General features: G+C 42.9%; 1 protein-coding gene across 9 annotated transcripts in view; it reads left to right on the plus strand.

The window, feature by feature from the left end:
• CDK12 (cyclin dependent kinase 12) overlaps positions 1 to 27,109 on the plus strand; it is a 101,332-nt gene that overhangs the window by 15,601 nt on the left and 58,622 nt on the right. For all 9 annotated transcript variants that reach the window (XR_008375555.1, XR_008375557.1, XR_008375558.1 and 6 more), the window contains exons 3-6: positions 7,178 to 7,354; positions 12,616 to 12,755; positions 14,638 to 14,808; positions 25,890 to 26,079. Coding sequence is in view for 4 of the 9 variants with exons in the window: in XM_053569426.1 (XP_053425401.1) it covers positions 7,178 to 7,354; positions 12,616 to 12,755; positions 14,638 to 14,808; positions 25,890 to 26,079 (678 nt within the window). In the remaining 5 variants the exon portion in view is untranslated. The remainder of the gene's footprint in view (positions 1 to 7,177; positions 7,355 to 12,615; positions 12,756 to 14,637; positions 14,809 to 25,889; positions 26,080 to 27,109) is intronic.

The raw sequence follows: 27,109 nt of genomic DNA on the forward strand, positions 1-27,109 counted from the left end.
TCTGGCAGTGCTCTTTCCCATTGCCTCCCCAGTAGCTGGGATTACAGACGCCCACCACAAAGTCTGGCTGTTTTTGATCTTGTTAGTAGAGACAGGGTCTTACTCTGGCTCACTGCTGCTCATACTGGTCTCAAACCTTTGAGCTCAGACAGTCCACCCGCCTCGGCCTCCTACCGCGTGAGCCACCACGCCTGGCCTTTTATTTATTTATTTTTTTGTTAAGAGTCTCAGTATGTTACCCTTAGTAGAGTGTCGTGGCATCACAGCTCTCAGCAAGCTCAAACTCTTGGGCTTAAGCGATTCTCTTGCCTCAGCCTCCCAAGTAGTTGGGACTACAGGCGCCCGCTATTTTCTTGTTGCAGTTGTCGTTGTTTATTTAGCTGGCCAGGGCAGGCTCAAATTCCTCAGCCATGGTACATGTGGCTGACACTGTAACCATTGTGCTACGGGAGCCAAGCCAGTAATGATTGATTTTACTTTTTTTTTTTTTTTTGAGACGGAGCCTCAAGCTGTCACCCTGGGTAGAGTGTTGTGGCATCACCACTCACAGCAACCTCTAACTCCTGGGCTTAAGTGATTCTCTTGCCTCAGTCTCTCAAGTAGCTGGGACCACAGGCGCCCACCACAACACCAGGCTAGTTTTTGGTTGTAGCTATCGTTGTTGTTTGGTGGGACCAGGCTGGATTTGAACCTGCCAGCTCAGGTGTATGTGGCTGGCACTGTAGCCGTTTGAGCCACAGGCGCCGAGCCTGAATTTTACTTTTTCATCTTAAATTCAAGATGTGTTTTTTTGTTTGTTTTTTGAGTCAGGGTCTCCCTTTGTTGCCTAGACTAGAGTACAGTGGCACATTATAGCACTCCCTGTAACCTCAAACTATAGGCTTTATGATTTTTCTTCTTGTCTCACCCTCTCAAATAGCTGGGACTGTAGTCGTGCACCGTCATGCCTGGCTAATTTTCTTTTAAATTTTTTCATAGAGATTGAGTTTCATTATTGCCATTATTGAATTCCTGGGCTCAAGCAGTCCTCCGCTCTCAGTCTTCCAAAGTGCTAGGATTATAGGTATCCGCCATCCCAGCCACACAGTTGAAATGTTTTAAACAACCTTCTTCAAGGGGAAGGAGATAATCATATTTAAAGTTTTTTGTGCTGCCAAAACTTAAAAATCATCTATCAGAAATTAAATTAAAAAAACAGTTAATATATAAATTTCCTATTCTTTTTTTTCGTTTGTTTTGTTTTTTGTTGTTTTTGGCCAGGGCTGGGTTTGAACCCACCACCTCCGGCATATGGGACCGGCGCCCTACTCCTTGAGCCACAGGCACCGCCCGCATATTCTTTTTTTTAATTAACAATAAGACTATTGGAGGTATTTACATTGTACATATAGATTAAATACTTTTATAGTAAATTCTAAGATACCATCCAGATTCTAAAATTTGGGCATTCCTAGAGGTTGGCAATTATTTCTTATAGACAAGTGTTCCACAATCTAATTACCACATGTGAACCTGTGTACAGGTGTAAATAGGGACCTGAGAACTATTGATATCAATAAGGTACATCAGCACTTTCTTTATGACTTTACCATAGTATTTGCTCCCCTCTGTTAGACTCTTGCCATCTACTACAGTGCTTTGCAATACTAGTGCCCTGTGCTAAAGGCTTAAAGTCCCTAATGTTGTTAAGCATTGTAGGTTTCTGGGCTGTCATTACATTTTCAAGGTTTTAAGTACATTGGAATTTGTGGAAATAAAAATTTGACCTCTACTCAGATTGTGTGCTCTGAACTTGTGGTAAATACTTACCCTATCAAACACTAATTCTTGAAATAAACATGGTAAAAATGTAGTTTTTCAGAATAATATACGTTTCTCAGATATACTCTTTGAGTATCCTTAATCAATCCTAAAATCTGAAGTCCAAAATGCTTTAAAATCTGAAACTTCTTTTTCTTTTTCTTTTTTTTTTTTTTGAGACAGAGCCTCAAGCTGTTGCCCTGGGTAGAGTGCCGTGGATCATAGCTCACAGCAACCTCAAACTCTTGGGCTCAAGCGAGTCTCCTGTCTCCACCTCCCAAGTAGCTGGGACTATAGGCGCCCGCCACAACGCCCAGCTATTTTTTGGTTGCAGCCGTCATTGTTGTTTGGTGGGTCTGGGCTGGATTCGAACCCGCCAGCTCAGGTTTATGTGGCTGGTGCCTTAGCCGCTTGTGCCACAGGCGCCGAGCCTGAAACTTCTTTTTCTTTCTTTCTTTCTTTCTTTATTTTGAGACAGAGTCTGAAGCTGTCACCCTGGGTAGAGTGCCATGGCACCACAGCTCACAGCAACCTCAAACTCTTGGGCTTAAGTGATTCTCCTGTGTCAGCCTCCCAAGTAGCTGGGACTACAGGCGCCCGCCACAAAGCCTGACTATTTTTTTTTTGGAGACAGAGCCTCAAGTTGTCGAACTGGGTAGAGTGCTGTGGCGTCATAGCTCATAGCAAGCTCTAAGTCCTGGGCTCAAGTGATTCTTCTGCCTCCGCCTCCCAAGTAGCTGGGACCACACATGCCCACAACATCTGGCTACTTTTTGGTTGCAGCCATCATTGTTCTTTGGCGGGCCTGGGCTGGATTCGAACCCGCCAGCTCAGGTGTATGTGGCTGGCACCTTAGCCGCTTGGGAGCCACAGACACTGAGCCTTTTTTCTTTTTTCTTTTTGTTTGCAGTTGTCATTGTTGTTTTAGCTGGCCTGGGCTGGGTTCAGTCCTGCCAACCTCTGTGTATGTGGCCGGTGCCCTACCCACTGAGCTAGGGGCGCTGCCCTTTTAATTTTTTATTTTTATTTTTATTTTTTGCAGTTTTTGGCCACGGTCAAGTTTGAACCTGCCACCTCTGGTATATGGGGCCGGCTCCCTACTCACTGAGAGCCACAGGTGCTGCCCCTTAATTTTTTTTTTTTTTTATTTTTTTTTATTTTTGGCCGGGGCTGGGCTTGAACCCGACACCTCCAGCATATGGGACCGGCGCCCTACCCGTTGAGCCACAGGCACCGCCCCTTAATTTTTTTTTTTAAAGACAAAGTCTTTTTTTTTTTTTTTTTTTGTAGAGACAGAGTCTCACTTTATGGCCCTCGGTAGAGTGCCGTGGCCTCACACAGCTCACAGCAACCTCCAACTCCTGGGCTTAAGCGATTCTCTTGCCTCAGCCTCCCGAGTAGCTGGGACTACAGGCGCCTGCCACAACGCCTGGCTATTTTTTGGTTGCAGTTTGGCCGGGGCTGGGTTTGAACCCGCCACTGGCGATATATGGGGCCGGCGCCCTACCGACTGAGCCACAGGCGCCGTCCTAAAGACAAAGTCTTGCTATGTGTTCCAGGCTTATTGCAGTGGTTTTGTCATAGCTTACTGCAACCTTGAACTCCTGGGCTCAGCCTCCTAAATAGCTGGGACTACAGACACATGCCACCATACCTGGCTTAAGTCTAGAAACTATTTTGAGTATTGACATGATGGTCAAAGGAAATGCTCATTGGAGCATATTCGTTTTCAAATTTTGGGATTAGGGATGCTCAATTTGTATAAAGCAAGTATTTCAAAATCTGAAAAATCCAAAATTCACAACATTTCAGATAAGGAATACTCAATTGTGTTTGAACCCATAAAGTAAACTTGGGTTGAAAATAAAACCTGAATATAAAAGATAGACTAAATTTATTTAAAATTATTACCTTATAAAACAATTCAGATATTTTGATTTTCTTGTAGTAAAGCTGAACCAAGAAGAAATCTATTCCTTAATCAAGAGAAATTGAGCCTTCTTCTGTTTGTTTTTTTTTTTTTTTTTTGAGACAAGATTCTCATTTTGTTACCCTTGGTAGAGTGCTGTGGCATCACAGCAAACTCAAACTCTTGTGCTCAAGCAGTTCTCTTGCCTTAGCCTTCTGAGTAGCTGGGACTACAGGCGCCCACCACAATGCCTGGCTATTTTTTTGAGACAGAGTCTCACTCTAGCTCAGGCTGGTCTCGAGCCTGTGAGATCAGGTAATCCACTCATTTTAGCCTCCCAAGTGCTGGGATTACAGGCATGAGCAGCCACCAGGCCCGGCATAGAAATTAAGATTTGTAAAGAATAATCTGGGCTGGGTATAGGAGTTTGAGACCAGCCTGAGCAAGAGCGAGACCCCGTCTCTACTAAAAATAGAAAAACTGATGCAGGGTGCTGGAATAAGACTCTGTTTCAAGAAAAAAAAGAATAATCTGACATAAGTAGTTGAGAAATTATGAAATTTCCTTCCCTGAACATCTTAAAAATTGGAAAAATTTAAAAAATCAATATGGTATTCTGACTCAAGCATTTTCTGGTAATAAACTTTGTTCCTAGAATAGAAAAATCTGAGTGCAGATTATAATAGTCAGCCTGGTAAAAGTGTGTTTATCTCTACCACTATTTAGTAGAAAGTTTCAGATGATTATTTTGTACTTCATTGACTGTGTTCTGGTTGATGTGATACAGATTAACCTGGAGTCTGTTTTGTTCATTAAAAATTGGCAGTGCTCTTGAGATCTATGTTTCTTTTCTTTTCTTTTTTGAGACAGAGTCTCAAGCTATCATCCTGGGTAGAGCGCTGTGGCATCATAGTTTACAGCAACCTCTAACTCTTGCACTCAAACGATCTTCTGGCCTCAGTATTTCTATTTTTAGTAGAGATGGGATCTTACTTTTGCTCAGGCTGGTCTCGAACTCATGAGCTTAAGCTCGCCACCTGCCTCAGCCTTCCAGAGTGCTAGGATTACAGGCGTGAGCCCCTGTGCCCACCCTCTTTTCTTTCTGTCCCTCCCCTGTACATGATTTTACTGCATTGTCCAGGCTGGAATTCAGTAACCTGATTGTATGCAGAGCCCTTCTGGGACCAAGTGATCTTCTGGCTTCAACCTCCCCAGTAGCTGGTATCATAGGCTTATACTGTTGTGCCTTGCTAGTGTTTTTATTTATTGTAGAGATGGGGTCTCATGATGTTGCCCAGGCTGGTCTTGAATTCAAGTGATCCTCCTGCTTCATTTTTCCAAGGTGCTGAGCGATCTCACTAGGCTTTGTGTTCATATGGTATTTTTCCTTTTCTTTCTTTCTTTTTTTTTTTTTTTTTGAGACAGAGTCTAACTCTGTCTGCCTGGGATAGAGTACTATGTTGTCTTCCTAGCTCACAACAACCTCAAACTCTTGGACTCAATCTATCCTCTTGGCTCAGCTTCCTGACAGGAGCCCACCACAATGCCTGGCTAATTTTTCTTTTCTTTTTTTTTTTTTTTTTGTAGAGACAAGAGTCTCACTTTATGGCCCTCGGTAGAGTGCCGTGGCCTCACACAGCTCACAGCAACCTCCAACTCCTGGGCTTAAGCTATTCTCTTGCCTCAGCCTCCCGAGTAGCTGGGACCACAGGCGCCCGCCACAACGCCCGGCTATTTTTTGGTTGCTGTTTGGCTGGGGCCGGGTTTGAACCTGCCACTCGGTATATGGGGCTGGCGCCTTACCGACTGAGCGACAGGCGCCGCCCTACAATGCCTGGCTAATTTTTCTTTTTTTTTTTTTTTTGTAGAGACAGAGTCGTCTCACTGTAACGCCCTCGGGTAGAGTGCCATGACATCACACGGCTCACAGCAACCTCTAACTCTTGGGCTTACGCGATTCTCTTGCCTCAGCCTTCCAAGCAGCTGGGACTACAGGCGCCTGCCACAACGCCCGGCTATTTTTTTGTTGCAGTTTGGTCGGGGCTGGGTTTGAACCTGCCACCCTTGGCATATGGGGCCGGCGCCCTACTCACTGAGCCACAGTGCCGCCCGCCTGGCTAATTTTTCTATTTTTAGTAGAGACAGGGTCTGGCTTTTGCAGTCTATCTGCCTCAGTCTCCCAAAGTGCTAAGATTACAGGTGTGAGCTACCATGCCCAGCCTAAATAATATTTTTTTATGGAAAATGTTAAAATTTTATGTGTTTAATTAAGGTAGCAGTATGTTTAAAAAGATAAACTGAAAGGTATAGGTATTTTTTTTATGGTCCTAGGAAATAATTCATGCAAAGCACTTATTTTTTAATATATGTGACTACCTGTTAAAAAAGTGGAAAAGTTTTGCTGTGGTTTAGATTCTCAGATCTTTTTCAACCCTCTGATACTGTGAAGAATTAGAAAAGATTTTTTAGCAGGCGGCGCCTAATGGTCAAAGGAGTAGGGCGCTAGCCTTATAGGCCAGAGGTGGTGGGTTCAAACCCAGCCCCAGCCAAAAACTGCAAAAAAAAAAACAAAGATTTCTTTAGCCTGGTTTTATTTGGAGGCACGAAATTAGCATGCTATACTATAGGTGCCTGTCTTTACTGGAGATGGACATTACATAAAATTCATCCTTTACAAATTGAGATGATTAAAAAATTGAATATGATCTATATTCTAGGAAAGCTAGCCTTAATTACCATCCCCACTTATTGGCCTATTGTCTGCTATAATTTGCTGATTATCATGAGAGGCATTTTTCTGCCAGCTGCCTTAATGATCGTTAGATTTTTAGTTTGACAGTTATTAATCTGTTTTGGCTAGTCAGAAATGGTTACCTTATACTAGCAAATAAGTAGAATAATTCAGTATGTTTTTTACATGTTTTGATTTTCAACTTAACTATACTGTATTTCTTATAAAGCAGTCTATAGTATTAATACTGTCCTTTTTCCAAGTTCTTTCCACATCTTTAGTAATACAGTAGCATTAAATTCTTGATCTCTTGTTCATTATTTAAATCTTTGTTAAAATATGAACTACATGAGTTGCAGTGATACTTTGTGAATTTGAGATTACTTCCTGTATTTTATTTTATCTTGATGAAAATCCAAATAGAATCTTAATAAGAGATGTTGAATAGTTTGGTAAAGAATATATAAGTAATACTTCTCTTGCAGATTTTTTATTGGTTCTTTAATATGCTTTGGACTCTTTGGACTATAGATTTTTTTTGTTATATAAAATTTAAGTATCTTTAGCTGTGGCAAATTCCATTTCTTTATATATTACCGGGTTTTTTTTTCCTTAAAAGTAAAATTATTGTGATTTTTTTTTTTTTTTAATGGTTAGGTATTATAATGTTCTTTGAAAAGTTTTACTTGCATACCCTGTAAGTCATTGTATCTTTTTTTTTCCCTTCTATCATTTAGTCCAAAAGAAACTCTTCCTTCAAAACCAGTAAAGAAAGAAAAGGAACAGAGGACACGTCATTTACTTACAGATCTTCCTCTCCCTCCAGAGCTCCCTGGTGGAGATCCATCTCCCCCAGACTCTCCTGAACCAAAGGCTATCTCACCACCTCAGCAACCATATAAAAAGAGACCAAAGTGAGTTGTCAGAGGGATTTATCCTTACTTATAATTGTCTTCCTTGGTTTTTATTTATTTTTTTGAGACTGAGTCTCACTCTGTGGCCCTAGGTAGTATGCCCTGGGTTCATAGCTCATAGTAACCTCAAACTCTTGGGCTCACGAGATCCTCTTGCCTCAGCCTCCCAAGTAGCTGGGACTACAGGCTTCTGCCCAAATATCTGGGTAGTTTTTCTGTTTTCATTTTTTAGGTTTTTTTGAGACAGAGTCTCATTTTGTCTCCCTTGGTAGGGTGCTGAGGCATCATAGGTCACAGCAACCTCAAACTCTTTGGTATGAGCTATTCTCTTGCCTAAGCCTCCCAAGTAGCTTGTACTGTAAGCACCCACCACGAATCGCTGCTATTTTTAGAGACGAAGTCTCGCTCTGGCTCAGGCTGGTCTTGAAATCCTGAGCTCAGGTAATCCACCCGCCTTGGCCTCCCAAGTGCTAGAATTACAGGTGTGAGTCACTGTGCCTGGCCTAGTTTTTCTGTTTTTAATATAGACGGGGTCTCACTTTGTCACCCTCAGTAGAGTGTGATGGTATCACAACAACCTCAAATTCTTAGGCTTAAGCGATTTTTCTTGCCTCAGCCCCAGAAGTAGCTGGGACTGTAAGTGCCTGCCACAATGCCCAGCTATTTTTAGAGATGGGGCCTTGCTCTGGCTCAGGCTGGTCATGAACCTGTGAGCTCATAGGCGTCTCACCCTCCTTGGCTTCCTAGAGTGCTAGGATGACAGGTTTCAGTCACCACAACCAGCTGTCTTCCTTAGTTTTGAGCCAACTCTCACATGTTTCTTACACAGCCCACCAGTAAAATGATAGAAGTTTGTTGCTAAAGTACAGATTGGATATAAAGTTTGTGCACAATTTAAAATAGTTTAACATGCTCAGTGCCCATAGCTTAGCGAGTAAGGCGCCAGTTACATACACTGAGGCTGGTGGATTTGAGCCCAGCTGGGGCCTGCTAAACAACAATGACAACTGCAACCAAAACATAGCCAGGTGTCGTGGCAGGCACCTGTAGTCCCAGCTACTTAGGAGGCTAAGGCAAGAGAATTGCTTAAGCCCAAGAGTTGGAGGTTGCTATGATACCATAGCATTCTACCAAGGGCAACATAGTGAGACTTTGTCTCAAAAAAAAGAAAATAGTTTTTTTTTTATAAAGACAGAGTTTCACTTTATCACCCACGGTAGAGTGCCATGGCATCACACAGCACACAGCAACCTCCAACTCCTGGGCTTAGACGATTACTTTGCCTCCACCTCCCAAGTAGCTGGGACTACAGGCACCCATCACAACGCCAGCTATTTTTTTTTTTTTTTAAGACATTTATATTTATTTCTTTATTTTGCAGTTTTGGGCCAGGGCTGGTTATGAGCCCACCACCTCTGGTATATGGGGCCAGCGCCCTACTCCTTGAGCCATAGATGCCGCCCCCAGCTTATTTTTTTGTTGCAGTTTGGCCAGGGCCGGGTTTGAACCTGCCACCCTCGGTATGTGGGGAGTCGGTGCCCTGCCCGCTGAGCCACAGGCGCCACCCAAGAAAATAGTTTAACACTGTAAATTGCACGCAAACTTCATTTCCACCCTATATATCTGTTTTATTTTATTTTAGTGGACAAAAAGTCTCTCTAGGAGACCTGTTCATCTGCATCCACATATTCCTACCCATTGTTTAGAAAAACAATAAATTCCCAAATCCAGGTATATAATGAATACTAATCCCATTATATTTTTTGAATTATTAATATTCAGAGTATTAAAGAAGAATAAAAGGGCTGGGTGTGGTGGCTAATACCTATAATCCTAATACCCTGGGAGGCCAAGGTGGGTGGATTACCTGAGCTCAGGAGCTGGAGAACAGCCTGAATGAGAGCAATACCTCGTCTCTACTAAAAACGGAAAAACTAGTCGGTGTTGTGGGGAACACCTGTAGTCCTAGCTATTCAGGAGGCTGAGGCAAAAGGATCACTTTGCAGTCAGGAGTTTGAGGTTGCTAGGAGCTATGATGATGCCATGGCACTGAACATCAGGGAGAAAGAGTGAGACTGTCTCAAAAAGAAAAAGGAGGAATGAAATCTCTTTTATACATGGAGTCAACCATAAATACATTATTAAGATATTAATAGATACGGAATTTTTTTCCCTTAAAGCATATAAATTGTCCTGCCACAAATAATAGTATAAACTGGTGAGATCCTCTCATTGTTAGTACTTCTCTCATTTATTTGTTTTATTTTTTTATTTTGAGATAGCGTCTTGCTCTGTTTCTTAAGCTAGTGTGCTTTGGTGTCATCAGAGCTCACTGCAACCTCAAGTGCCTGGGTTCATACTACCCTCCTGCCTCAGCTTCTTCAGTAGATGAGACTACAGGACATGGCACACGTCACCACACCTGGTTCATTGTCTTTTTTTTTTTTTTTTTTTTTGTAGAGACAGAGTCTCACTTTATGGCCCTCGGTAGAGTGCCGTGGCCTCACACAGCTCACAGCAACCTCCAACTCCTGGGCTTAAGCGATTCTCTTGCCTCAGCCTCCCAAGTAGCTGGGACTACAGGCGCCCGCCACAATGCCCGGCTATTTTTTGGTTGCAGTTCGGCCGGGGCCGGGTTTGAACCCGCCACCCTCGGTATATGGGGCCGGCGCCTTACCGACTGAGCCACAGGCGCCGCCCGGTTCATTGTCTTTTTTAGAGTCTTACTGTATCGCCCTGGGTAGAGTGACAGGGTGTCCTCATAACTCATAACAACCTCAAACTTGTGGGCTCAAGTGATCCTCTTGCCTAAGTTTATATATATACACATATATATGTGTGTGTATATATATATATATATTTTTTTTTTTAGAGACAGAGTCTTACTTTGTGACCCTTGGTAGAGTGCTGTGGCACCACAGCTCATAGCAACCTCCAGCTCTTAGGCTTAGGTGATTCTCTTGCCTCAGCCTCCCAGGTAGCTGGAACTACAGGCCTACCACAACGCCTGGCTATTTTTTTGTTGCAGTTTGGCCGGGGCCAGGTTTGAACCTACCACCCTCAGTATACGGGGCCAGCGCCCTGCTCACTGAGCCACAGGTGCCACCCAGTGTTTCTATTTTTAGTAGAGACTGGGTCTTGCTTTTGCTCAGACTGGTCTCAAACTTGTTACCTCAAGCGATCCACCCATCTTAGTCTATCAGAGTGTTAGCATGGCTGGCGTGAGCCACCATGGCAGGCAAATTTTTTTTTTTTTTTTTTTTGACAGAATCTCATTACGTTGCCCTTGGTCAAATGCTGTGGCGTCACAGCTGTTAGTAACATCAAACTCTTGGGCTTAAGCGATTCTCCCGCCTTAGCCTCCCAAGTAGCTGGGATTACCACTATGCCTGGCTATTTTACTAGCTTGTCATGTTTTTTTTTTTGTAGAGACAGAGTCTCACTTTATGGCCTCGGTATTGTGCCATGGCATCACACAGCTCACAGCAAATGCCTGGCTATTTTTTTATTATTGTTTCGCAGGCCCAGGCCAGGTTTGAACCCACCAACCCTGGTACATATGGTTGGCGCCCTAACCACTGAGCTACAGGTGCCAAGCTATGCCTGGTGAATTTTTAAAAAATTTTTTAGAGACAAGATCTTTCTGTGTTGCCTATAGTGGTCTTGAACTCCTTTCTGTCTCAGCTTCTTAAAGTACTAGGACTACAGGATTGAGCTACCATGCCCAACCATGAAATAGTTACCATTTATTGAGCATGTATTATTGCTAATGTTTTTATATGTTATTTTCATGGTAGCTGTAACATGTAGGGATTTATTTCCTACTTTATAATGGAAGCCAGTACTCATGAGAGATTGGAGAGTAAACAAAATCTTATAGTTTGATCTTGCCAGAAATCTGTTTCTTAGTCTCCGTGAGAAATTATTTATGTATTTCATATTCTTTTATTTCTGCTTTTTTTTTTTTTTTTTTTGTTAGAGACAGAGTCTTACTTTGTCATCCTCAGTAGAGTGCTGTGGTGTCACAGCTCACAGCAACCTCCAGCTCTTGGGCTTAGGCGATTCTCCTGCCTCAGCCTCTGGAGCAGCTGGGATTGCAGGTGCTCTTCACGGCGCCTAGCCATTTTGTTGTTGTTGTAGTTTGGCCAGGGCCGGGTTTGAATCCACCACCCTGGGTATATGGGGCTGGCATCCTGCTCAGTGAGTCACAGGCACCGCCCTATTTCTGTTCTTTTTGTGTGTGTGTGTGAGATAGAGTTGCCCTTGGTAGAGTGTCGTGGTGTCATAGCTCACAGCAACCTCAAACTCCTGGGCTCAAGTGTTCTTCTTGCCTTAGTTTTTCATTTTTTTTTAGTAGAAACAGGGTCTCACTCTTGCTCTGGCTGGTTTCAAGTTCTTGAGCTCAAGCAATTCAGCTGCCTCAGCCTCCCAGAGTGCTAGGATTACTTGGTGTGAGCCAAGTAATTCTGTGTTTTTTGTTTTTTTTTTCTTCTTTTTGAGACAGAGTCTCACTTTGTCACTCTCAGTAGAGTGCTGTGGCATCAGAGCAATCTCAAATTCCTGGGCTTAAGTGATTCTCTTGCCTCAGTCCCCGAAGTAGCTGGGACTGTAAGTACCCCCTATAGTACCTGGCTATTTTTAGAGATGGGGTCTGGCTCAGGCTGGTCTCAAACCTGTAAGCTCAAGCTGTCCACCCACCTTGACCTCCCAGAGAGCTAGGATTACAGGTGTGAGCTACCATGCCCAGTCTATTTCTATTTTTTATTTTCTTTTGAGACAGAGTCTCAAGCTGTCGCCCTGGGGTATAGTGCCATGGTGTCACAGCTCACAGCAACCTCAAACTCTTGGGCTTAAGTGATTATCTTGCTTCAGCCTCCCAAGTAGCTGGGTCTGTAGGCGCCCATCATAATACCCAGCCATTTTTTGGTTGTAGTTGTTATTGTTTGGCAGGCCCAGGCTGGATTCAAACCCACCAGCTCTGGTGTATGTGGCTGGCGCCCTAGTTGCTTGAGCTACAGGTACCGATCCTTCTTTTTTTATTTTTATTTTTTTGTGGTTTTTGGCCAGGGCTGGGTTTGAACCCACTACCTCCAGCATATGGGACTCGCGCCCTACTCCTTGAGCCACAGGCGCCACCCCCTTCTGTTTTTTTAATAAAAAATGTATAAGAGACACAAAAGTTAGTGAAATTATCATAAAATAATTATATTTCTTTGACTGGATTTATTTTTTTTTAATAAAATTTTTGTTTTTATTTTTAGAATTTGTTGTCCTCGTTATGGAGAAAGAAGACAAACAGAAAGTGACTGGGGAAAACGCTGTGTTGACAAGTTTGACATCATTGGGATTATTGGAGAGGGAACCTATGGCCAAGTATATAAAGCCAAGGACAAAGATACAGGTAAATATTGCCACAAAATTCTAGATGTCCGAGGTTAACAATTTAGTAATTCTGGTATCTCAAGTGATTCAGCAAAAGTTACTTTTGAGTTCTCATTTGGTCTTCAAAGTTACTAAATAGAATAATATTTTCCCAAAGAATAGCATAATTTTTACTGTTTTTAAGCCTTCCTCTTTATTGTTACTCATTCTAAACCTTTTATGTTTTGCTGCTATTTTTAAGAGAGGCTAAAGTTAAAACTTGTGGGTTGCTATTTTTTTTTTTTTTGAGACAGAGCCTCAAGCTGTCACCCTGGGTAGAGTGCCATGGCATCTTAACTCACAGAAACCTCCAGCTCCTGGGCTTAAGCGATTCTCTTGCCTCAGCCTCCCAAGTAGCTGGGACTACAGGCGCCCGCCACAACGCCTGGCTATTTTTTTTGGTTACAGCCGTCAATCCAGCAGGCCCTGGGCTGGATTCGAACCCTCCAGCTCAGGTGTATGTGGCTGGCGCCTTAGCCGCTTGAGCCACAGGCGCCGAGCCTGTAGGTTGCTATTTGTTAGGTGAGGAGGGAGGTCCTTAAAGATAACATAAAGTATTTGAATTACTGGTATGTTTTATTTTATTTTATTTTATTATTTTTTTGAGACAGAGTCACTTGGTCACCCTTGATAGAATGCTGTGAGCTAAGATGCCATGGCACTCTACCAAGGGTGACCAAGTGAAAGTCTGTCTCAAGGGCGGCACCTGTGGCTCAGTCGGTAAGGCGCCGGCCCCATATACCGAGGGTGGTGGGTTCAAACCCGGCCCCGACCAAACTGCAACCAAAAAAATAGCCGGGCGTTGTGGCGGGCGCCTGTAGTCCCAGCTACTCGGGAGGCTGAGGCAAGAGACTTGCCTAAGCCCAGGAGTTGGAGGTTGCTGTGAGCTGTGTGAGGCCACGGCACTCTACCGAGGGCCATAAAGTGAGACTCTGTCTCTACAAAAAAAAAAAAAGAAAAAGAAAGTCTGTCTCAAAACACACACAAAAAAATTAATTCCTGGCTTGGTGCCCATAGCTCAGTGAGTAGGGCGCCCGCCACATACACTGAGGCTGGTGGGTTCGAGCCCATCCGGGCCTGCTAAATAACGACAACTGCATCCAAAAAATAGCCGGCCGTTGTGGCAGGTGCCTGTAGTCCCAGCTACTTGGGAGGCTGAGGCAAGAGAAGCCACTTAAGCCCAAGAGTTTGAGGTTGCTGTGAGCTGTGATGCAACAGCACTCTACTGAGGGTGACATAGTGGGACTCTGTCTCAAAAAAAACAGTTCCAAGTCTTAAGAAAATCAAAGACAATAAAAGGAATAATTTTCTTGTTTAAAAATATAAAGGTATCGGTGGTGCCTGTGGCTCAAGGAGTAAGGCGCCAGTCCCATATGCTGGAGGTGGTGGGTTCAAACCCAGCCCCGGCCGAAAACCACAAAAAAAAAAAAAAAAAAAAAATATAAAGGTATCAGGCAGCACCTGTGGCTCAGTGAGTGGAGCGCCGGCCCCAAATACTGAGGGTGGTGGGTTTGAACCTGGCCCCGGCCAAACTGCAACAAAAAAATAGCCGGGTGTTGTGGTGGGCACCTGTAGTCCCAGCTACTTGGGAGGCTGAGGCAAGAGAATCACTTAAGCCCAAGAGCTGGAGGTTGCTGTGAGCTGTGATGCCACAGCACACTACTGAGTGCGACAAAGTGAGACTTTGTCTCTAAAAAATAAAAACAAACAAACAAAAAAATATATATATATAAAGATATCTACGCTATAACCATTAAAGCAGGCATTAAGTCTGTCTTTCAGGGCAAAGTTCATGCCAGTTCGTGATAAGTGGCCAAAAAATGCTAATTGATAATGATTTTGGTTTGAATTTGTTTTGGCAGGAGAACTAGTGGCTCTGAAGAAGGTGAGACTAGACAATGAGAAAGAGGGCTTCCCAATCACAGCCATTCGTGAGATCAAAATTCTTCGTCAGTTAATCCATCAAAGTGTTGTTAACATGAAGGAGATTGTCACAGATAAACAAGATGCACTGGATTTCAAGAAAGACAAAGGTATTGGCAAAGAATCACATTTCTTTTCTTTCTTTCTTTCTTTCTTTTTGAGAACTAGTCTCACTCTCTGCCCTGGATAGAGTGCCATGGCATTCTAGCTCACAGCAATCTCAACACTTGGGATCAAGCGATTCTCTTACCTCAGCTTCCCAAGTAGCTGGGACTACAGGCACCTGCTATAATGCCCAGCTATATATTTTTTTTAAGAGACGGGGTCTTATTCTTGCTCAGGCTGGTCTCCAACCTGTGAGCTCGAGGCAATCCAACCGCCTCAGCCTCCAAAAGTGCTAGGATTACAGGCATGAAAGAGAATCACATTTCTGTGGATAGATTGGCCCAATTTTATTTGCCTTTCTTAGCTTATTTGACTATGTGGATCTTTGAATATATTATCCTAGGTCCTTCTGTTTTCTGTAATCTGTACCAGAATTAAAATGTTTGTGGATTGCTCTTACGCTGAACAGTATTTATTTTTAAAAATGTCAATTCTTCCTTAGTGTAGTTTTTATATTTCTTTTTTTTTTGTAGAGACAGAGTCTCACTTTATGGCCCTCGGTAGAGTGCCATGGCATCACACAGCTCACAACAACCTCCAACTCCTGAGCTTAAGCGATTCTCTTGCCTCAGCTTCCCAAGTAGCTGGGACTACAGGCGCCTGCCACAACGCCCAGCTATTTTTTTGGTTGCAGTTCAGCTGGGGCCGGGTTTGAACCCGCCACCCTTGGTATATGGGGCCGGCACCTTACTGACTGAGCCACAGGCGCCGCCCTATTTTTATATTTCTAAAGTCACTATCAATTATTAAAATATTCATTAGGTAAGTAGGGTTTGCTATATAACATCTAATAAAGCCAGCAGATAAATGATAAAAGATCATCTTTAAAATATCTTTTTCTAGATTTGGTTTGTCTTTTTATAAATTATAAAACAAATAATAAAGTAAATGGAAATTAACACCTAGATTTATCAGTTACTGACATCTTTATATCATTGTCTTTGGTTATCGTTTGTATGTGTCCATATTTTTACATAGTTTTACACTGATAAAGAGTTCAGGCTTGGCTTGGTGGCTCACTCCCATAATCCTAGCACTCTTGGAGGCTGAGTTAGGTAGATTACTTGAGTTCTTAGGAGTTAGAGAGCAGTCTGAGCAAGAATGAGACCCTGTCTCTACTAGAAATAGAAAAATTAGTCAGGCACCTGTCGTCCTAGGTACTTGGGAGGCTTAGGCAAGAGGAATTCTTGAGCCCAAGAGTTTGAGGTTGCTGTGAGCTGTGATGATGCCAGGGCACTCTACTCAGGGTGCAAGTAAAGTAAGACTCTGTCTCAAAAAAAAAAAAAAAAAAAAAAAAAAAATTTTTTTTTTTTTTTTTTTCGAATTCAAAGCAGACAGTCTTCTTCAGGTCACATAGTAGTTTTATTTCTAAAACTGAAGTTGTGACTTTTGTGTGTGTTTGGGAGGTAAGATTATTGTTTCTATACTTATGTTTAAAGTAGTCTGTACATCATGTCATCTAACCTGATGGTCTTATACTTTAAATGGTTTACAGATGGATAACTGAAAATAGAGCTTTTGAGGTCAAAAGAATAAATTGCTTTTGTGCATATAGTCTGGATTAAAAGCGAATGTGATTGAAGTGTATAAAACTTGGAAGGTCTATAATCAAATATAAGTTGGGCTATACTTTAAAATACCTAAAGGAGTGGAAGTGGCATATTCATAAATAAGTGATAAGTGCCTGAGGTGATGGATACTCCAGTTATCCATTAATGTCTTTATCAAAACATCACATGTGCTTTTACCATATACATAACATAGTATGATTATATGTCCTTAATAATTAAAAATGAATTTTTTTTTAAGAGACAGAGTCTTACTTTATCGCCTTCTGTAGAGTGCTGTGGTGTCACAGCTCACACAGCAACCTTCAACTCCTTAGGCAATTTTGTTGCCTCAGCCTCCCGAGTAACTGGGACTACATGTGCCCGCCACAATGCCCGGCTATTTTTTTGTTGTTGTTGTTGCAGTTTGGCCAGGGCCGGGTTTGAACCTGCCACCCTCGGTATATGGGGCTGGTGCCCTACTCACTGAGCCCCAGGTGCCACCCTAAAAATGAATTTCTTTTTAAAACTTGGAAGGTAATCAATAAAATTTAGCTGTACAGAGTCTTAAGGATAGTATTAGTAACAATCCTTGAAATCGATAGTAGTTTTAATTTATTTAATTTATTAATTTTTTTATTAGTTTTGAGATAGAGTCTCACTCTGTGGCCCTAGGTAGAGTACCATGGTGTCATATCTCACAGCAACCTCAAATTCTTGGATCAAGCGATTCTCTTGCCTCAGCCTCCCAAATAGGTGGGACTACAGGTGCCAGACACACCGCCTAGCTCTTTTTATTTATTTTTTATTTTATTTATTTATTTTTTTAGAGTCTCACTATGTTGCCCTCGGTAGCGTGCCATGGCGTCACAGCTGACAGTAACCTCCAACTCTTGGGCTTCAGCTATTCCCTTGCCTCAGCCTCCAGGTAGTTGGGGCTACAGGTGCCCGCCACAACTCTTGGCTATTTTTGTTGCAGTTGTCATCGTTGTTTAGCAGGCTGGATCCGCCTGCCTCGGTGTATGTGACCGGCGCCCTAACCACTGCACTATGGGTGCCAAGCCATACCAGCTCTTTTTAGAGACAGGGTCTTGAACTCCTGAGCTCAAGTAATCTACCTGGCTGGGCCTCCCAAAGTCTTCTGGCCTGATGGAAGTAGTTTTAAAGCACATAAAAAGACATTTTGCCTGGTGTGGTGGCTAATGCTTATAATTCCAACGATTTAGATGGCCCAGGTGAGAGGATCACTGAAAGCTAGCCTGGGCACCAAAGTGAGACCCCATCTCAAAAAATAATAGTAATAAAAAAATTAGGCATGTTGGCTTGTCCTTATATTGCCTGTACTTAGGGTGCTGACTGAGAATGATTGCTTGAGCCCAAGGGTTCACAGTGACATTGTACACCATCCTGGGTGACAGAGTGAGACTGTGTCTCTGATACAAAAATAGTAAGGTCAGGAGTGGTGAATGCTAGTACTTAGGGAGGCCAAAGTGGAGGATTACTCAAGGCAAGGAGTTCAGAACCAGCCTCAGCAACTTAGGCCCCATCTCTACAAAAGAAATTTTTTTTCTATTTCTTTTACTTCTTTTAGGAGACAGAGTCTCACTCTTGTCCAGGCTAGCATCCCATGGCGTCAGTCTAGCTCACAACAACTGCAAAGTCCTGGGTTCCGGTGATCAGCCTCCTGAGTAGCTGGGAATGTAGGCACCCACCACAATGCTGGGCTATTTTTTTCTGTTATTCATTCATTGATTCATTTATTGGGCTGGTCTTTTTTTACCCTCGCTAGACTGCCGGGGAGTCATAGCTCACAGCCACCTCAAACTCAACCGATTCTCTTGCCTCAGCCTCCTGAGTAGCTGGGACAACAGGTTCCCGCCACAATGCCCATCTAGTTTTTAGAGACAGGGTCTCACTCTTGCTCAGGCTGGTCTCGAACCTGTGAACTCAGGCAGTCCACCCACTTCAGCCTCCTAGCAGGCTAGGATTACACATGTGAGCCAGGTCGTCCAGACTTCTCTATTTTTAGTAAACATGGGGTCTTGCTCTTGGTCAGGAAGGTCTTGAGCTCCTGAGTTCAAGGGACCCACCTGCATTGGCCTCTTAGAGTGCTAGGATTACAAGTGTGAGCCACCATGCCCAGTTACTAGAAAAAAAAATTTTTTTTAATTAGCTACCTTTAAACCTACCTATTTGGGAGGCTGAGGCAGGAAGATTGCTTGAGCCCAGGAGTTTGAGGGTGCACTGAGCAATGATCATGCCACTATACTCTAGCCCAGGTGACAGAGTAAGAATGAATGAATGAATAAAAGGAAATTCTGGTTATGTAATAGTAAGTAAATTAATGAAGGTTAGATCTTAATAGAATTAAGAATACTAGGTATATTTCTGGATGTGTTTTAACCATTTCTGATTTTAAAAATATGTGTATCGGGCGGCGCCTGTGGCTTGGTGGGTAGGCGCCTGTGGCTTGGTGAGTAGGGCGCCGACCCCATATACCGAGGGTGGCGGGTTCAAACCCGGCCCCTGCCAAACTGCAACAAAAAATAGCCGGGCCTTGGGGCTGGCGCCTGTTGTCCCAACTACTGGGGAGCCTGAGGCAAGAGAATCACCTAAGCCCAAGAGCTGGAGGTTGCTGTGAGCTGTGATGCTATGGCACTCTACCAAGGGCAATAAAGTGAGACTCTGTCTCTACAAAAAAATAATAATAATAATATGTGTATCTAGTTTCTGTAAGGATGCACAAGAAAATGTTAATTGGTTGTTTTGGACAGGGCATACTTTTTAGCAACACCTGGTAGCATGTACCTATATACCTAATCCTAGGTACTTGAGAGGCTATACCATGGCTTTTTGTATTGTTGAAATAATTTGCCATGTAGGGCTGAGTCCGTAGCTCAGTGATAGGGTGCTGACCATATGCACCAAGGCTGGCGGGTTTGAACCTGGTCTGGGTCAGCTAAAACAACAATGACAGCTGCAACAAGAAAAAATATATAGCCAGGCTTTTTGGCGGTCACCTATAGTCCCAGCTGCTTGAGAGGCTAAGGCAAGAGAATCACTTGAGCCCAAGAGTTTGAGGTTGCTGTGACGCCATGACACTACCCAGGGCAACAGCTTGAGACTCTGTCTCAAAAAAAAAATAAATAAATAATTTGCCGTGTATTGTTTCAATTTTTTTTAATTACAAAATAGAAAGTAAATAGATGAATGGATATGATGCATGTCCAGTGGAAAAATTGAAAATAAAGACAAAAGGAAAGAAAATGACAATCACTGCCATTTAAATATACTACTTACTCTCTATGGAAAACTACTATAGTGAATGGGTACAGGTGAAACTTACTAAATGGAGAATTCAAATGTTTTCATACAATAACTAAGAAAATGCCATGAAGGCTATGTTAAACAATTTGATGAAAATATTTCAGATTGTATATGAAACCAGCACATTGTACCCCTTGACTGCACTAATGTATACAGCTATGATTTAATAATTAAAAAAAGAAAAAAATGAAAACTACTATAGTATTTTGGTATATTTGATTCTAGTACTTTACACCATATGTTTATTTTAACATGGCTGAGATCAAAGTGTATTTAGTGTTGTATAACTTGTCATAACAAGTTTCTCATATCATTAACATATTTCAGTGGCTGGGCATAAAGATAGATGAACCTAAATTTACCAATCCCTGTTAAGCATTTAGTTGCCACATTTTTTTGTATTTTTTGGGTTTTGTTTTTGTTTTTTGTTTTTGAGGCAGAGTCTTACTATGTCACCCTAGATAGAGTGCTGTGATATCACAGCTCACAGCAACCTCAAACTCTTGGGCTTAAGTAATTCTCTTGCCTCAGCCTTCCAAGTAGCTGGGACTAAAGGCACCTGCCACAACGCCTGGCTGTTTTTTGGTTGCAGTTGTTGTTTAGCAGGCCCGGGCTGGGCTGGAACCCACCAGTGTTGATATATATGGCCGGTGCTCTACTCACTGAGCTATGGTACCGAGCCTCTGTTTTTTGTTTTAAGGGACGGGATCTTGCTCTGTCATCCAGTGCACTGCAACCTCATGCTCCTGGGCTCAAGCATTCCTCCTGGCCCAGCCTCCCTAGTTAGCTAGTATATATGCACAGACCACCATACCTGGTTGAATGGTTTTTTTATATATATAGATATATTTTTTTTTGTAGAGACAGAGTCTCACTTTATCACCCTCGGTAGAGTGCCATGGCATCACACAGCTCACAGCAACCTCCAGCTCCTGGGCTTAAGCGATTCTCTTGCCTCAGCCTCCCGAGTAGCTGGGACTACAGGCGCCCGCCACAACGCCCAGCTATTTTTTGGTTTGCAGTTCAGCCGGGGCCGGGTTTGAACCCGCCACCCTTGGTATATGGGGCCGGCGCCCTACCGACTGAGCCACAGGCGCCGCCCGGTTTTTTTATATTTTTATTTTTTAGAGACAGAAAAATATGTTGCCTGGTAGAGTGCTGTGGCATCACAGCTCACAGCAACCTCAAACTCTTGGGCTTAAGTAATTTTCTTCCCTCAGCCTCCCACGAAGCTGGGACTACAGGTACCTGCCACATTGCCTGGCTATTTTTTGCTGCAGTTGTCATTGTTGTTTAGTTAGCCCAGGCTGGGTTTGAACCCAGCACCCTTGGTGTATGTGGCTGGCACGGTAACCACTTTGCTACAAGAGCTGAGCCAACAGCTGGCTATTTTTAGAGATGGAGTCTTCCTCTTTCTCAGGCTGGTGTTGAACCTGTGCACTCAGGCAATCCACCTGCCTAGCCTTCCCAGAGTGCTAGGATTATAGGTATTTTTACTTTTTATAGATAGAGATGAGGGTCTTACTGTGTTCCCCAGGCTGTTCTTGAGCTCCTGACCCCACGTGATACTCCCCAAAGTGCTGGGATTACAGGTATGATCCACTGTGCCAAATGCCGCTTTTTTTTTTTCCTGTCAGATTCCCATTATGTCTCCCTTGTTAGAGTCCTGTGGCTTCACAGCTAACAGCAACCTAAAACTCCTGGGCTTAAGCAATTCTCTTGCCTCAGCCTCCCAAGTAGCTGGGACCACAGGCACCTGCTATAATGCCTGGCTATATATATATATATATATATATATATACACACATATTTTTTTTTTTTTGTAGTAGTTGTTGTTTAGCAGGCCCCAGGCTGGGTTCCAACTTACCAGCCCCGGTGTATGTGGCTGGCACCCTAACCACTGAGCTATGGGCGCCGAGCCCAAATGCCACTTTTTAAAAGTATTGTAATAGCACTTCCTTGAGCTTCTGTGTGCATAAATCTTTTCACTATGGATTAATTTCTTAGTATAGCTTCTTAGATGTAGAATTATTTGGGCAAAGATATTTTCATATTTAATGTTAGATTGTATTTAAGAATGATAGTAACCTGAGACAAGAGAATTACTTAAGCCCAAGAGTTGGAGGTTGCTGTGAGCTGTGACGCCATGGCACTCTACTGAGGTGACAGACTCTGTTCCCCCCCCCCAAAAAGAAAAAAAAAGAACAATAGTAACAATTTTGGGGCCATTGGTGAGTGCCCATTCCACTGTATCTTCCCCAACATTGAATATATCTTTTAAAAAATTGTCATCTGGCTTGGCACCTGTGGCTAAGGCGCCAGCCACATACACCTGAGTTGACGGGTTCAAATCCAGCCCGGGCCCACCAAACAACGACGGCTGCAACCAAAAAATAGCCGGGCGTTGTGGCTGGCGCCTGTAGTCCCAGCTACTTGGAAGGCAGAGGCAGGAGAATCGCTTGAGCCAGGAGTTGGAGGTTGCTGTCAGCTGTGATGCTACAGCACTCTACCCAGGGCGACAGCTTGAGGCTCTGTCTCCACAAAAAAAAAAATTGTCATCTGGCCAGGTGCCGTGGCTCAACATTTGTGACGCTGAGACAGGTAGATTGCTTGAGATAATCAGTTTGAGACCAGTCTGAGCAAGAACAACACACCATCTCTTTAAAAAAAAAAAAAAGTAGGGTGGCGCCTGTGGCTCAAGGAGTAGGGCACTGGCCCCATATGCCAGAGGTGGTGGGTTCAAACCCAGGCCTAGCCAAAAATTGCAAAACAAAAAAAAAAAGTAGATGGGCATTGTGGCGGACACGTGTAGTCCCAGCTACTTGGAAGGCTGAGACAAAAGAATTGCTGAAGCCCAAAAGTTTGAGATTGTGTGAGCTGTGACACCACGGCACTCTTCTGAAGGTGACAAAGTGAGACTTTGTCTTAAAAATAAATAAATAAAAAGTCATCTGGATAGGTGAATCATGATTCCTTTTTTTTTTGTTTTTTTGGCCCAGGCTGGGTTTGAACCCACCACCACCGATATATGAGGCCTGCGCCCTATTCCTTTGAACCACAGGTGTCGTCCAATACCCTTGTTTTGATTGGATTATTTACATTACTGTTTTTGTGGGGGGGGGGGGTTGTTTTTTTTTTTTTGTAGAGACAGAGTCTCACTTTATTGCCCTTGGTAGAGTGCCATGGTGTCACACAACTCACAGCAACCTCCAACTCCTGGGCTTAGGCAATTCTCTTGCCTCAGCCTCCCACGTAGCTGGGACTACAGGCGCCCAGCTATGTTTGTTTGTTTTTGAGATAAGAGTCTCACTCTGTTGCCCCCGTTAGACTGTAGTAGTGTCATAGCTCACAGGAACCTCAACTCTTGGGCTCACAAGATCCTGTTGCCTCAGCCTCCTAAATAGCTGGGACCATAAACTCCCACTACAATCCCTGGCTAGTCTTTCTATTTTTAGTAGAGACAGGGCCTCACTCTTGCTCAGGCTAGTCTCAGTGTCCTGAACTCAAGCAATTCACCCACCCCAGCCTCCCGAAGTGCTAGGATTACAGGCATGAGCCAGCGTGCCTGTCCTGGCCTCCTTATATTACTTTTGAGTTTTATCCATGTTTCATTTACTTTCCCTTTTTTGAGATATTCTTTGTCTGCTTATCTTTTACAGTTTTAATGGTTTTCTTAATAATTTGTATTAGATCTTAGTTGAATCTCTTCAGGATACTTTTTTTTTTTTTTTTTTTGAGTCAGTCTCGCTCTGTTGCTCAGGCTAGGGTGCAGTGGTGTCAGCCTAGCTCAGAGATGTCTCAGACTCTGTGTTCAAGATATCCTTCTGCCTCAGCCTCCTAGGTAGCTGGGACTACAGAGAGGGGGCCCTCCACATTGCCCAACTAATTTTTTCTAATTTTACTAGAGGCAGGGGTCTCACTCTTGTTCAGAGTGGTCTTGAACTACTGAGCTCAAGGGATCCTCCTGCCAGCCTCCCAGCGTGCTGAGTTTGCAGGTGTGAACCACCATGCCTGGCCAAGATAATTGTTTAACGTAGAGTGCTTCGTTGGGATCATGAACCTCTTTAAACATCTTAGAAAAGCTCTGTGCCTTTTCTTTCTTTTTTTTTTTTATGAGACAGAGTCTCACTATGGCGCCCTTGGTAGAGTGCTCTGGTGTCACAGCTCACAGCAACCTCCATATGTTGGGCTTAAGCGATTCTCTTGCCTCAGCCTTCCAAGTAGCTGGGACTACAGGTGTCCGACACAACACCTAGCTACTTTTTTTTTTTTTAAGAGACGGTGTCTTGTTCTTTCTCAGGCTGGTCTCAAACTGATGAGCGTCGAGCCCTCTACCTTTTCAAAAGAATGCACAGGTGTTTAAAATGTTGTACCCTGGCCAGGTGTGGTGGCTCATGTCTGTAATCCCAGCACTTGTGAGGCCATGGTGGGTAGATTGTCTGAGCTCACAGGTTTGAGACCAGCCTGGCCAGAGCCAAGACCTTGTGTCTAAAAAATAACTGGGCATTGTGGCAGGTGCCTTTAGTCCTAGCTACTTGGGAGGCTGAGGCAAGAGAATCACTTAAGCCCAGGAGTTTGAGGTTGCTGTGAGCTGCACTCTAGCAAATGTGACAGAGTGATACTCTGTCTCAAAAAAAGATAAATAAGGGCAGTGCTTATGGTTCAAAGGAGTAGGATGCCAGCCCCATATGCCAGAGGTGACGGGTTCAAACCCAGCCCCAGCCAAAAACTGCAAAAAAAAAAAAAAGATAAATAAAAACATAAAATAAAATGTTGTAAGCTATTTTCAGAAAGTTCAAAGAGTCCTTAAAGCCTTCTGCCTAGAATCCAACCCCCTGACTTTATGCTACTGGTTTTGCTGGAATTTTATACTGGATAAATCCTTATATATAACTACGTATAGTATTTCTTTTCTTTTTAATAAGACATAGGTCCACATTGCCCAGGTTTTAGTGTAGGTGTAGTTAATTTCTTTTTTGCCCCACCTGGTTCAAACACCTCAGCTCAAGCAATCATCCTGTCTCAGCCTCCCAAGTAAGTAGGAGTACAGGTGCATGCCAGCCGCACCTGACTGTTTTCTTTTTTTAAATTTCAACAAATAAAGTGTTTAACAAAAGGCTGTGGTATAAAGAATACTTGCCTCTAGAAAAGTTTTATATAGAAGTTGAGGAACAAAGGTATTTCTTTTAATTACATGTAAGTTTAAGAAAAACATTCTTTATGCAGTACTATCACAGTGAAAATGAATTTCCTAAGAACATCCCAAGTACCTAGTGAAATTTTAAGAGGTAAACTGTAAATTCTGGCTGTTATTTCTTGTTTCTTACAATATTTGCCTCTATCTTACACCCTAGTGAAATATTACAAGGCAAACTGTAAATTCCGATTGCTATTTCTTGTGTTATAATATTTGCCTCTATTTTGCACCCTGCCAAATCTGGAAAGACAGTTTGGATTTCAAATAACAACTATGTTGCCCATGGCATATTATCTGAGTCTTGTAACTAAGGTAATGTAGTTATGGACAATATGTAACAAATAAGCATCCTTGCATTACAAATAAAACTTAATTTATGACAACAGGCCACAGACTGTATTTGGAACAAGATTTATAATTTTCTAACATTTTTAATCCATAAAAGTCTAGTAATACAGGCTCAGCACCCATAGCTCAGTGAGTAGGCACCGGCCACATACACTGATGCTGGAGGGTTTGAGCCTGGGCTGGGACTGCTAAACAATGACAACTGCAACCAAAAAAAAGCTGGGTGTCATGATGGGCGCCTGTAGTCCTAGCTGCTTGAGAGGCTGAGGCAAGAGAATTGCTTAAACCCAAGAGTTTCAGGTTGCTGTGAGCTATGAGGGGCTATGGCACTCTACCGAGGGTGACATAGTAAAACTGTATCTCAAAAAAAAAAAAAAAAAAGAAAAGAAAAAAAGTTTAGTATACAACAGTTCCCTGAAGAGTTTAGTCCAGAGAGTCCTAGACTAGGAGTCAGAGGATTAATTCTGATGATAGTTCTGTGGTTATTATTATGGCAAATTATTCAACTTCTCTTCATTTTAGTATTTTTATCTATAACATAAGGGGTTGTTATTTCAGCATCCTTTTTTTCTTGATTTTAATTTTTTTTTTTTTCCATCTTATTTAGGTGCTTTTTACCTTGTGTTTGAGTATATGGACCATGACTTAATGGGACTGCTCGAATCTGGTTTGGTGCACTTTTCTGAGGACCATATCAAGTCGTTCATGAAACAGCTAATGGAAGGATTGGATTATTGTCACAAAAAGAATTTCCTGCATCGGGATATTAAGTGTTCTAACATTTTGCTGAACAACAGGTAACATAGAAACCAAATAAAGTTAAGCAATTTATCCTTCTCTGACCCTCTTTGTTTTAGCTAGTTAACTGGTTCATATAGTTAGATCCATTAGTACAGTATTCATATACACATTGCTTCCTTAGTGTTTAGTGAGGAGAAACATGCTCTTCTAGCTGCTCTTGCGCCTTTCACAGTTACTGTCTTTCAGAGTAAACACTGACGTGTAGTTAGTGATTGGCTTTTCTGCTAGGTTTTAATAATATAAACAAACTGGAGCCAGGTGCAGTGGCTCATGCCTGTAATCCCAGCATTTAGGAGGCTGAGGTGGGTAGAGTGCTTGAGCTTACAGGTTCAAGACCAGCCTGAGCCAGAGAGAGACCTCATCTCTAAAAATAGCTGGGTGTTGTGGCAGTTGTCTGTAGTCTCCCAGCTACTTGGACAGGGAGGCTAAGGCAAGAGAATCGCTTCAGCCCAAGAGTTTGAGGTTGCTGTGAGCTATGACACCACATACTCTACTGAGGGTGACAAAGTGAGACTCTGTTTAAAAAAAACAAAAAATCCAGGAATCTGTTGATGAATAGGTATTAATTTTTGAGAAGGTTTTATCATTTGCTTTCTTTCTTTTTTTTTTTTTTTTTTTGTAGAGACAGAGTCTCACTTTATGGCCCTCGGCAGAGTGCCGTGGCCTCACACAGCTCACAGCAACCTCCAACTCCTGGACTTAAGTGATTCTCTTGCCTCAGCCTCCCGAGCAGCCGGGACTATAGGCGCCCGCTACAACGCCCGGCCATTTTTTGGTTGCAGTTTGGCGGGGCCGGGTTTGAACCCGCCACCCTCGGTATATGGGGCCGGCGCCCTACTGAACCACAGGCGCCGCCCCCATTTGCTTTCTTCTTACTTATTTGTCCATACTATATTGTTATAGCAGATGTATTGTACACACTCATCTTTGGTAATAGACCTACCGAGTGATGAAGAACAAATCTGGTATCATTGAAATTAGGGCAATATTTTGTTTCTTAGGTAATTAAGTTCATATCGATTTTTG

This window comes from Nycticebus coucang, chromosome 18, assembly GCF_027406575.1.
Source record: "Nycticebus coucang isolate mNycCou1 chromosome 18, mNycCou1.pri, whole genome shotgun sequence".
NCBI lineage: Eukaryota > Metazoa > Chordata > Mammalia > Primates > Lorisidae > Nycticebus > Nycticebus coucang.